We start from the raw sequence: 12,912 nt of genomic DNA, 5'->3' as shown, positions 1-12,912 counted from the left end.
TCATGACTTGTTGGGCAAATCACACCCGATGTTTGCAACGGAACCAGAAGGACCCATTTTAAAAAATAAACCAACAAAAAACCAAAGCATTTCACACAATGTGTAACTTATAGAATTCACTGCAACAGGTAGAGAGACAACAGCCACTAGCTTTGAAAACAATCAAGGGAATTGGAAATACTCATGGGAGCATCAGTATATCAACAGCTAAACAGAACCTCCATGGTCCATAACAGTGTACCTCTGCACACCAGAAGCTGGGGGCAAAGTCATCACCTCCATGCTTTGCTTCTGGGAAGCATCTGGCTTGCAAGCTGGACCTTTGGGTGCAATCGAGCTCACCAGTTGCTATTTCTGACTGCTAAAAGACTCCTGGGCTCCTCACCTTGAGCAGTGCCAGATCCACTTCCTCACAGCCACACTCCCTGAGACGTGCCTGAAGGCGGGAGGCTTCTTCTGCTAAGTTTTGGTCCTCAAAGGATGGCAGCAGGGCACCCTTCCAGCAGCTCAGGACATGTGTCTCCAGAGACTCAGTCAAATCCTGCGGAGTGAAGAAACCGTGAGTCCCGCAGAACCTGTCACTCAGTTGCAAGCCAATGGAGGACAAGGAGAATTGGATCACAGTATATTTCCGAGCACAATTCAAAGTGTTGGTGCTGACCTTTAAAGCCCTAAATGGCCTCAGCCCAGTATACCTGAAGGAGTGCCTCCACCCCCATCGTTCAGCCCGGACATTGAGGTCCAGCTCCGAGGGCCTTCTGTTGGTTCCCTCACTGCGAGAAGTGAGGTTACAGGGAACCAGGCAGAGGGCCTTCTCGGTGGTGGCGCCCTCCCATCAGATATCAAGGAAATAAACAACTATCTGACTTTTAGAAGACATCTGAAGGCAGCCCTGTTTAGGGAAGTTTTTAATGTTTGATCTTTTATTGTCTTTTTAATATTTTGTTGGGAGCCGCCCAGAGTGGCTGGGGAAACAATGAGAGCAATGAGGTTTGGGAACAGAAGGTGCTTCCCCATCACAATTGTGCCTTGTGCTCCCCACTTTTAGTTGGTAGTAGTGGCAACAGTGGTGGGACCCCCACCCCCCGGTCACCCAGGCCCATTCTTTTGCCTACAGTCACAGGTGCCAGGCATGTAAGTAGCACAACTCCTCCTATCCTTTGCTAGACTTTAGCCACCTCTTCTCTGCTGCTGGAAGTCAAAGGGCTCAGCCTTCTGGCAGATTTGGGGCAATGCCGAAGACCACGGAGACCTCACCTTCATCCTCTTGTCCAGGGCAACCCTGCCATTCCACCAGTCCTTCCTGTCCGTGAGGTTGGAGATCTCTTTCTGTTTCTGTAGGATGGCATCAAGTTCACCAAGGGCTGCACTTACAGGGACCTGAAAAACAAAGGGGCATGATGGAAAAAGCTGGCCCCTCCAACCAGGGAGCTGCCAATGCAAATTTGACTTCCTTACCTTGGCGTGCATGGTCTGTATCTGGATGGTCACTGGGGGGGCATCTTTCTCCAGCCGTGTCAGCAAGAGGACGTCCCCAATAGTTTCTGGCTGGATGCTCACCAGGGTTAATATACACACTGTTACCCCTGTGATGGAGACAGCAATGCCCAATTTTTTAAGAGAAGAGCTGCACATAGGGTGGTTAAAGCAACAGTTTTACAGTGGTACCTCAGGTTACAGATGCTTCGGGTTACAGACGCTTCAGGTTACAGACTCTGCTAACCCAGAAATAGAACCTTGGGTTAAGAACTCTGCTTCAGGATGAGAACAAAAATCGTTTGGTGGTGGCAGCGGGAGGCCCCATTAGCTAAAGTGGTACCTCAGGTTAAGAACAGTTTCAGGTTAAGAACAGACCTCCGGAACGAATTAATAATAATAATAATAATAATAATAATAATAATAATAATAATAATATCTTTATTGTCATTGCCCCCTCTCGGGGACAACGAAATTACTTGGCTGCTCCATCCACCCAGGTAGGGCACTCCACACAAAATCAAAACACTATAAAAACACTATAAAACACTATAAAAACACTATAAAAACACTAATTAAAACAATACAGTATAATACAGCAAGGAAGATTAGATGACTTTCAAAGTCCAGGCTTCCCATTCAGGGCCGAGATCGCTCTGGAGAAGAAGCTGTTCTTAAGACGGCTCGTTCTTGTCTTCATCGTCCTGTATCTCCGTCCCGACGGCAGGAGCTCGAAGAGACAGTGACCAGGATGCGATGGATCTTTTAAGTTCTTAACGAGAGGTACCACTGTATATGCTGGAGCATAACAGGAGGCACAAATGTGCCATCAGATGCCAAATTGCAAACACAGAAGCTCCTGTGTTTCTTAAGACACAGCACCTCCTCTTCCTACACAACACCCTTTAAAACTAAACACATTTCTAGTCCTTGTTTTGAAAAGTAAGTATAAATGAGGGGGTCTCTGTTGGCAGTTCAGGATCCACAGATGGCCGAAGAAAGAATTCTGGGCAACTTAACTCTACACTCCCTGCTCCATTCCCAAATAAGTGAACATAGTTCCCATCACCCAAATCCCACTCATTACCTAATGCAACATGCCCGGCATGACACAGCATGAACTACAGAAATCCAGGCAAAATTTAAGTACAGCACTACAGCTCTTTTAATTAAATCGCCAACGTTCCAATTCCTATGTGGAGTGCACAATGTTTTGTTTTTAATTCTAGACCTAAGGCCCCGGGGCCAGATGCAGCCCAATCGCCTTCTCAATCCGGCCCGTGGATGGTCCGGGAATCAGCGTGTTTTTACATGAGTAGAATGTGTCCTTTTATTTAAAATGCATCTCTGGGTTATTTGTGGGGCATAGGAATTCGTTCAATATTTTTTTCAAAATATGGTCCAGTCCACCACATGGTCTGAGGGACAGTGGACTGGCCCATGGCTGAAAAAGGTTGCTGACCCCTGTTCTAGACCATGGTATTGCAAAAACTGCCAGCTCATTAAAGGGTTCTGCTGCAGCGATATGACTCACAACCTTTTCTGCTATAGGAACACAGATACCACCATCCTTTTGAATGGGGAGCAAGTACCGCCCGCTCTCCCCCACTGAAGTCATGTCATATACCAGAAGGGATTTGTTGCAGCTGTTCTCTGAAGTTCTCCGTCTCCAACTTTGTTGGGCTGGGGCAGCTGAATTCAAAGAGGTTCTGTAACTCAGAGAGGTGCTGGAACGGAGAATCAGTTTTTCCTTCTTGCAGGCTAAGTGCTTCCAACTGCTTTAAGGCGCTGGCCACAGATACCTTTTTCATTTTGCTAAGAATCAAACAAGAGGCCGAGGTCATTAGCTTTCAAAGGATGTGCAAGAGAAAGCAGGAGGCAAGCAAGAAGTAATTTCATTTAAGATGCTAATAGAGACTTCACACACACCAACATTCTGGCAGCAGCATAAACAAAAGCCCGTGTTAAGATTCACGGTGACATCCAAGCAGATTTTGCTTTCTACCAGCATGGATTTTAAATACGTTTGAAAAACTTATAATGGTTGGAAAAGGCATTTGGAAAAGGGACATTCTGGGGAAATGCGTTCAGATACAGACCCCAATCTTTAAGACAATTTTACATACTCCAGGGAGCTTTGAGTACCCACCCAGCAAAAAGGCCTCACACTGCATCTCTGCATGATTCTTTGCTCTGACTTTGCCTGTTTTAGATGAGCTCCTCAGGGAGAGACAAATCTGCTGCTTCAGAGCTGACTCATCTTTCATTCATTGTAAAAACAACACCTGGAAGAGGCTGTCTGCTAAGTATCTGCACAGGTTCCTGCTTACCTCCCTGCAGTCATGAGGCTTGCTCAGGTCCACTGAGAGTGGATAATTTTTTACTCTCTCACACACTTCCAAGTAAACCTACACAAGGCTATGTTTTCCACACTTACATACAGTATACACCACTTCCCCTTTCCCCCCAAAATATGAGCTCTTACTGGAGCTTCTTGTAAATGACGGTCAGTATCTGATGACGAAAAGTTACAGAGACCGACTCAGAAACCAGGTAGGCAGTAGCAATGGGGTCTCGGCTCCCAGTGCACAGTGCCATGAGCCGGCAGAGATGGCTGTAGAGGGCACCCGGAGGGTAATGTCCAATTGCATAGAAGGCAGCTTGCAGGGAGTCATAGACAGAGTCCATGGACAAGGAGTCTACAATAGTTTGGGAGAGAGAGAAAAACCTGAATTAAATGAAAAACTGAACATTTATGTTCATTCTGTGAACTGAACAGCGTGATTCCAGAATAATAATTTTTAAAAACTGTTGCAAATTTATAAAATTGATTTAATTTTGTTAAATTTGTATTCCACTCTTCCCCCTGGCTCAGCATTATTAATATCAGTAGCAAGGAATCTTAATTAGACCTGTCAGGTCCCTGGATTTAGCCTGCCCCAGGCCACTTTGAGCAAATCACATTTACCTGTAAAGTCGCCTGACGCCCTATGCCATTAGACACAGAGATATGTTATCTGTGATCTAAACACTAAGGTTGGAGGGTAGGGGGTTCTCTTATCTCCGATCTCTGTGCTCTTTTCTCACAGCACTAAGATTAGAGATAAGCCTCTGCTGCTGTCTTTCGGAAAGCAAGTAGAGGTTCACTTCCAATCTTATTGCTCATATGACATCAGGTGATTGACAAGTGAGTGGTCCCACCACACCTGTCAAAAATGGTCCACAGGGGGCAGGCAAGTTTTGGATCCACTCTCTGGCCTGTTCCAGTTTCCCACAGCTGGTGTATATGGTTCTTCACTCTCCACATTTTATCCTCACAGACTAAAACATTGTTGCCCAAGGTCACGCCGTGAGCTTCACGGCCAAGTGGGAATTCCAACCCTGGTCCTGGTCCTGTAACCAGGAGACCACAGTGGCTCTCAATAAACTTATTCCCTAGTAAGCATCTATTAAATTATATCTTGAAGGCCAGGTTTTTAGACTTGGGAAAAGTAGGGACAGGATGTCACCATGAGCTGATTGAGTCATTTGAAGCATGCCCCCCCCCTCAATCTCCACATCTGCAGAATGGGAATAAATTATATTGACCAGCCCTTGCACAGCTATTTTAAAGATTACTGCAGCAACATATGCAAAATGCTTTAAACCCCCAGCCCTAGGACACTGCTTACAATGTGAACCAAAGAAGACGAAGCAGCAGCCTACCACCCAGAGTTGTGTGAACTACACAAAAGCCCAGTGAGGCCACGCCATTTGTCACTGAGGGATGCATTCAAGAGTCAGAGACTTTGGCTTCTGTTTAGCTGAAAGACCCAAGTTTCTAGTCCCCAGCACTGCAAAGGTAGGCTTAAACCTTGGGAACGTCTGAAGCCTGAAAGGCTCAGTAATTTTTTGTGAGAGGGAGAAAACACATTCAGTGCCTTCCTTCCTCAAAGCTAGTAGAGTAAGGAACATCTAAGGTATTTTTGTGTATGTTTTCAGAACCCACCTTATTTTTGTGATTGCAAGTTGATCTAAGCTGTTTTTAATACTGTGTTTTAATGCTGTAACCTGCCCTGGGACGTTAGGCTGCCTCACAAAGTGGGAATCGTGGCTTAAAAAAGGGAGCTGAGGAGCAGAGCGGAGAGGCTCATGTTTCTTACTGGCAGGTGCATCCAGAAAAGCAGCAAGCGGGCGCAAGTTGAAAGGGTCCTCTGAAGCTCTCTTCTCTGTAGCCTGGAAAGCCTCCTGCAAGTCAATGCTGGCATCACGCCGGAGAACCTCTTGGTCCTCTTCTGTGTCATTCAGCCGACGGATAGGCCGCCTCCTGCGTTCTGCAGTGAGAAGTAGTAATGCCAACGTGTCAACGCCAGCTGCAAAACAGCCTCTATAATCAGGGGTGTGGCTTGGGTGCAATTTCGCATGGCACCCTGTTGGGCACAGAATGAGTCTTCCCAAGCGATCCCGACAAGGAAGCCTTTTAAGGACTCACAAATTTAAGGGTGTTCACTGTGTGTAAGCTTTCGTGGGAGTGAAGTCTGCTTCAGAAACCTGAAATGCACGAGAGCTCGTGCCACAGTAAACCTTTATGTCAGCGGCAGCACATGAATACACATATAACGAAGGCCAGCTAATATTAATAATAATAATAATAAATTTTATTTATAACAACAATCAAATAATCAAACAGTCAAATAATCACACATTCTAAAAATATTTCATTATAAAATTAATTAAAATCAAATTGATGGCAACCGATTAAGCAAAATTCTGTGCAGCTACACACCTGAAATGAATTACTAAGAAATCTCAACACTGCATTTAAAAAATAACTTTCGAACCCTTGTCATTAAGAAGGCAGGTTGGAAAGCATGCAGGTTACACCAGTAGATTAAGGTCTTTCAACAGGCTTTTGCTTCACCCCATGATTAGAAGAGGGGATATTCAGAAACTTCATTTTAAAGCAGCAGGTAAGATAACCCCAGCAGATTTTAAATCATAAAATATGGAGCAAAGTAAAGCATGGAAATAAAGGCTTTTAGATCTTAAAATATGCCCTTGTGAGTTCCTAAATTTCCCTCTCCCCCTAGTATAAAGACCACATGTTTGGTAAGTTTAAAATTATTTACTTAGAAACTGAATTATTGGTATAAGAGCTCAAGAAAGGCTTGTAAGAGCCATGCGGTCTGAGCTGCAGGAAACAGCTCTGACCTCCTCACACGTTGCGCTTCTCAGATAGACTGGTAGGGGGCAGTCCCTCCCACGACAAGCTAAGCCTGGAAGGTCAGTTTACTCTACGGTCTTAACCCCTTCATGCATTAATTAGACTTAAGCAATGTCAGCTATATGAGGCTAGTTACCCCACAGGATGTTCTGCTTCAAAGCTTGATTAGAGGCAGAAAGAGAGATGACAAAGAGAAACCAGACTTGCTCCAACAGCTATGGAATATTCTTATTTTACTCTGGCTTGTTCTTTCCCTTTAAAGCCTCCTGCTTCCCCTTACCCTCCTAAGAAGCCTGTCAGCTAGCTCATTCCTAGGTCTGTCGCCTTCCACCTTCCTCTACTGTTTTCTTTTTCCAAGCAGTCAGACCTCACCTTCAACTACTGGCGCTTCTTCATCAGAACCCCGTAGGACTTTAAAGCTGGCCTCAGGTCCTTCCTCAATGGTCCTCAGAACCTCCTTTTCTTCATCATTCTTAGAACTGGGCGTTTCCTCCTCACAAGGAGCTTCTTTGGTTTCCTCCTGCTGCTTTCCTCGTCGAGAAACTCCCCTGCCCCGTGGCCTCCTGGGCAGGGGCGTTGCCATTTGGGAGCAGCCGTCTGAAGAGTTAGCGCTACAGCTCATCTGGGATGCCTTCCTGCTAGAGGCCACCCTTCTTCCTGTCTTGGGGGTGGCAGGCACTGGCTCTTTGGCAGCAGCCAACTGGGACGCCTGCGTGGCTTCCGGAGGATCTTCCATATCACTGTCATCATAGAAAGAGACCTAGGGGGGAGACAAGTTTGTTTTGCTTTCTCTTCACCTCCCCTTCCCCCAAAACTCTTACAGTAACGGAAGTCACTACCACAATATTTGGTGATAGCGGCTAGATTATATGCGGGGGTTGGGGGGGGAGGTTGGACAAGTTCATGCCTTGATGGTGATATTATCATCTCCAGGTGCAGAGGCAGCATGCCACTGAATACTAGTCACTTGGGAACAAGCAACAATGGGAGACAGTCACTGCTCAAAACTATTATGACATTGTCCTGCTTGTAGGCTTTTCATAGGCATCTGATTGGACAATGTAGAAAGCAAGATGCTGGGCTGTATGGGTCCTGACCCCATTATCTCTGCCTGTGATGGTGGTGGCAAGACTGGTGGGAGTTGAAGCCGAACAGCATCCAGAGGGCCAAAGGTTTCTTATCCCTGCTTTAGGAGGACAACACAAGAATCCTGCTGGATCAGACCAGCGGCTGATCTAGTCAAGCATCCCATTTTCACAGCAGACAACAGATGCACCCCCACCCCAAAGCCTGCAAACCAATTCCATAGATAAGCCATGTAAATATTTAAGGTATATTTTTAATAAACCACAGCAGCCACAATTAACGTTTCCATATTAAGACCATGGCCCAGATTAAGCAAGGCATTCTTATTTTAATTGTTACCTTAATTCGAGATTTCGTTCTCTTCGACACTTTAGGGGCCTTTGGAAGTTTGGTGTTTAGCTTTGGAGAAGATTCCTCAAAAACCGCAAATGGAGCCTTCAGGCGCGGCGCGGCTGCTGAACGCTGGGTTGTCCTGGGAGCTGGGAGGGATTTCTGGGCTGGGGTACGGTGCTCGACAGGTGGTCTAAGGACAACCGGAGCAGCCTCTGAATCAGACTCAGCCAGGGCAAATGGATTATTAGGTCTGGTCACAGGCAGAGGTTTAGTTCCTTGGATTCGCTTAGACTTTGTTTTATGATCAGCTCTTGGCTGCTTCGGCGTTTTGCTTTTCAGGGGCAGCGTGCAAAGTGTATTGACCTCCTTTTCTGCCTTTTGCTTGCCTTCTGGGTTCCCGTGCAGAGACAATGGGGACTTCCAGGACCAAGCACTAGAAAATAGGTTTTCTGCACTGTCATATTGAGTAGAGGCTAGGATAGACATGGTACCCACAGCTTTGGCAAGCAGCAGCCTGGCCCTTTGGTATTGGAAGCCAAGCAGCCGAGTCTCCTTAGAAGACAGCAAGCTCAAGCCAGTCTCCAGAATGCCCCAAAGTTTCTTCTCTGGTCTGCCAGTGTTCACACTTTGCCAAGCCAGAGTCACGTAGATATGGGCCACCAGATTATCAAGAATCTGAACTGGGGACTGATGAGGCGTGACCCCCTTCTTGCCTTGAGAAACACAGGCCACCATGCTGGAGAGACGCAGAGCCACAGTGGCACACCGTTTCAGACTGGTCTCAAGGAGATGCAAGCCTTCCGCCCTGTTCCCAGATGCCAGCTCCTCCTCTGCAGAGGTGACCAGCCAGCCGAGACAGACGGCAGAGAGGACCACGTCAGAGCACAGCAAGCAGTGGCAGGCCTCTGGGTGACTCAGGAAGCCAGCATGCTTCTTCTGTTTGGACTTCAGCACTGGCGAGGTGGTTAGGGTCTTCTTCTGCAGAGAGACTGTGTCAACAAACTCGAGGGAGACCTCTTTCAAGAAAGGCTGCTCTTCCTCAGCAGGCTCTACACATGGACCTTGAGGCATGCTGTTTTTAGACCTGCCTTTCCTGGGCTTGATTTTCACACCTTCTTTTTCTTCTTTGGTTTCAAAAACTGGAGGCAGAAGAGATGAGCTAATTGAGTATTTTCCCCTGGCACCAGCAGAAAACACTACACAAATTATTTTGAACGCTTAAACACAAAATTGATCTAAATCTGTGTTTCCCAAACTTGGGTCTTCAACTGTTTTTGGACTACAATTTCAACTGGTTCTGCTAGCTAGGAATGATGGGAGTTGTAGAACCAAAACAGCTGGAGACCCAAGTTTGGGAAACACTGATCTGAACCCTCCACAAAGGGAAAGTCATCTTCGGACTGAGGGGTGTAAAAGGTTCTTTACTCCCAGGCAGGAAACAAGCAACCAAGTTGCTCAGATTCCTAGTTCCCAATATTGAAAGGATGAAGCGTGGCACCTTTTCAGAGGAAGTCCACAGCGCATAGCTGTCAACGCTTCCCTTTTTAAAAGGGAAATTCCCTTATTCCGCATAGGATTCCTCGCAAGAAAAGGGAAAAGTTGACAGCTGTGGCACAGCGGGTCTCAATATCAGTGTGTTTGAAGATCCTAACCCTCACGCTAGGGCTGCTGATATGCTGCCCATGGGTGCGCTCAAAGCATCCTGCCTCTCCCAATTTTTAAAAATAGGGTTAAAATTTATTTAGAGGGTCTAGTTTCTTGCCACCTAGGCGTCTTTCTTCGGCTCTGGGAGCCATCTGGGGCTGACAGGCACTCTTAGCATTGGAAAGGAAGGGGGACAGGCAGGTGGGGCTGGTGCTTTGCTTTACGTTGTACCCAGCCCAACTGCCCATTTTTCTCTATTTGTATTCCTTTTTTGTAAAGGGAGGATTTGCTGTTGCTTGCTAAGTGTTTGTGGAATTGCCTACTTTAACTTTGTGGGCACATGATTTTGTGGGGATGCATTGCCCGTGTAGGTGGGTTTGGCTTTTGGAGAGGGAAAGAGTTTATCAGTCTGAAAAGTCTGGAACCATGCCCTCAAGCCCAGATCCACCGTTCCAGAGGGAGACTTGATTATCCCCTAGAGTTAAGTCACAGGGCAAAACAATTCCCCTTCTGCAGACGGCAGTTTGCCTCCCCATTCTTCTTGCAGCAAGAGGTTCCAAAGTTCTACCATCCCTGCTTAGGCTGCTTTAGGTGGGGTGGAGAAGCCTCACCTGTGCCCGACTCAAGAAGAAACAAGACCTGCTCCAGATCCAAGCGACACAGCTCCAGGTCACTGCGCTGTAGTTCCAGTCCACTCTTCAAGACCAGGAAGCGAGCACACCTGATAAGAGCAGGCCAAGGAGACATTAGAGGGTTCCCAATACTCAACAATTGAAACCTTTGACCTGCAAATGGCATCAGCCACACGCTGCACCCTATCTCAACATGCTGCTCCGTACCAAAATTTCACAAAAGGCTCTCCTCCACCCTATGCCCATCACAGCTCTGCACTGATAAGCTCAACAGATTAAGGAGGGCTTGCCTCTGGGCTTCCTGGGTCCACATTTTTGAGAAGGGACTAGGCCAACACAAGTTCGAGTCTAGGTCTCTAATTCCCACACCTATGAGATTATCTGTGCAATGTTATTTTCATTATATATCAGGGGTGGAGAACTGCTGACCCCCCACTTTCAGGTGCTGGACTCCTGCTTCCACCAGACTCAGCCAACATGGCCAATGGTCAGGGGTGATAGGGATTTTAGTTCAGTGACATCTAAAGAGCCACGGGTTCCCCCTCCTTACCCATTTACATTCCTTACCATCGAATAGACTGAAGCCTCATGGAGATTTTCAGCATTTCCAGGCAGAAAGCTTTTGCTTCATTGACAATCTCGATCTTGCTCAGGAGGGAGACAAAGCTCTCGGAGCAAACAAACATGTCAGCCAGCACCTGCCACTTCTGCACCAAGTTATCACCTGATGGACAAATTTGTTTGGGGTGGGGAAAGAAACAATTAAGTTGCCTATGTGTAGGGCATCTTAATTTTACATCCAGGTGCACCATGTTTAAGATTTTCAAAAGAGACAGCATGCTGAAGTGTGGAACATAGTAACTCCACATACATTAAGATCGGGCAGGCGACATCTGCATTCTTTGGGACCACCTATTCACTGGGCACTTGTCCGAGAACTAGGGGGCAGGAGGCTTCCCACCCCCCAACTGAGCAGTTTAAGGAAGCCCCTGCGCTCGTTCAGCTCACGCAAGCCAGAGTGGTATGGGGGCTTGCTCAGTAGGACTGGGGAGGAAGAAGGATCCAATATACATTCCAGACATTGTGATATATCAGCATATCGTGGTATTAAGCTGCTGATGTATCACAATGTTGAAAACCAGATACCGCCCAGCCCTAGTGTCTGCCTCATTTGATAATTCTTTACCAAGGTAAACCATACTGTGCACCTCATCTACATTATACAAGCATTCCCTAACTAGCACAATTTATTCTGCAAGCCATGGGGAAAGCCAATGAGCCATTCAGGGCACCTTGCCTCCCAACCACTGAAAGCCTCTTTCTGGGATTTAATTGGGCATTTTGCCCACAGGTTTCTCAAACCTACCTATGCATCCAGAAGAATTGGAAACTTTTTTTTAAAAAAATGCAGCTGAGTATCCAGATGTTGAACTCTGCACCCAACATCAAATATTGCAGCTGCATTTATTCTGGTTGCAAAGTTGCAGGTTTACTTCCCTGCATATTTTTTTAAAACCCCATTGCTCAGATGAGGTGAGCTGTTGAAGAGTTTCATTGCTTGAGCTTGGCAGAGTAAATGAAATAAGAGAACAAAGTAAAATAAGGAGTAGCAACTGGTGGGCCATTTGCTTGTAACAATCCATAGATTTTATGTGGTTAGGAAGTCGTTCCAGTACCGAAGGTCAACCAAGTTCCAAGATTGTGTGCTGAAACATATTTGGTTTATTTTCAGAGGGAGGAATTCAGCATAGCTCTAGGGCTATTGTTCTGTCAGCGCAAATTTTCAGCTTGCCAGATGGAACAATTCCCCCTCTCCCCTCCCTTTGCACTGTTCTAGGGGCTTCTCCTGCCTCCCAAAGGCCAGTTTTGGGGAATGCTGGGGGGGGGGGGGCGGCGGGTGACAGCAGGGAAGCCCCATTGTGCCAACAGAAGCCCTTCTGTAGGCTTCCACTAGTGGGACCAGTTAGCTGCTGAATACCACCCAGAATGTATATCTCTGCCTTTCTTTTATGGAATAACTTCAGCATCTTCAACTAGAACAAGTTATAATTTTTAAAACCAGCATATGGACAGTCTAAATTTAGTTAAGCTACTCCACTCATTTTTCCATGACACCTTTTGCACAACTGTCTAGCCCAGCTGCTCCCAAATGCACCAGACTACTTGAAAATAGGCCACTTAATTTTTTTGTCTGTTGTCACAACCGTAATGTGCTGTGCTAGATGCTGCATGATTACTTAATCGTATTTTTATTGATTTCCTACATTGTAACCCAATTTGCATTCCATAAAATTCTAAAAAGCTTGTAAAGCACAATCCATAGTGATGGTGCTATATTAGTACTAAATAACAGCAGCTGCTCCCTTTCAAGGGTAGATAGGGCATACCGGTTTTATCCAATAGATCCTTGGGCTGAAAAGGAACTAGTAAACAGCAGCAATATTCCAACAGTGGACCACTTCGCCCCAGTTTAGGGAAAGTTTCATGCATACAGGACTTTGAAAAATAGCAAAATTCTTTGCACACTTTCAGAGGATA

The 12,912-nt window shown here is 46.3% G+C and overlaps 1 protein-coding gene across 1 annotated transcript in view; it reads right to left on the bottom strand.

Annotated features, from left to right (window-relative positions):
* ESPL1 (extra spindle pole bodies like 1, separase) overlaps positions 1-12,912 on the bottom strand; it is a 41,819-nt gene that overhangs the window by 6,930 nt on the left and 21,977 nt on the right. Inside the window, exons 15-24 of the mRNA XM_028709616.2 lie at positions 10,942-11,098; positions 10,354-10,463; positions 8,105-9,237; positions 7,052-7,439; positions 5,619-5,789; positions 3,962-4,175; positions 3,104-3,291; positions 1,459-1,586; positions 1,258-1,380; positions 386-541 (exon numbers count right to left, since the gene is read on the bottom strand). Of these exons, the coding sequence (XP_028565449.2) occupies positions 386-541; positions 1,258-1,380; positions 1,459-1,586; positions 3,104-3,291; positions 3,962-4,175; positions 5,619-5,789; positions 7,052-7,439; positions 8,105-9,237; positions 10,354-10,463; positions 10,942-11,098 (2,768 nt within the window). The remainder of the gene's footprint in view (positions 1-385; positions 542-1,257; positions 1,381-1,458; positions 1,587-3,103; positions 3,292-3,961; positions 4,176-5,618; positions 5,790-7,051; positions 7,440-8,104; positions 9,238-10,353; positions 10,464-10,941; positions 11,099-12,912) is intronic.

Source organism: Podarcis muralis, chromosome 2 (assembly GCF_964188315.1).
Source record: "Podarcis muralis chromosome 2, rPodMur119.hap1.1, whole genome shotgun sequence".
Classification (NCBI taxonomy): Eukaryota; Metazoa; Chordata; class Lepidosauria; order Squamata; family Lacertidae; genus Podarcis; species Podarcis muralis.
The sequence above is the reverse complement of the archived record's forward strand: the minus strand, read 5'-3'. Positions and strand labels throughout refer to the sequence as shown.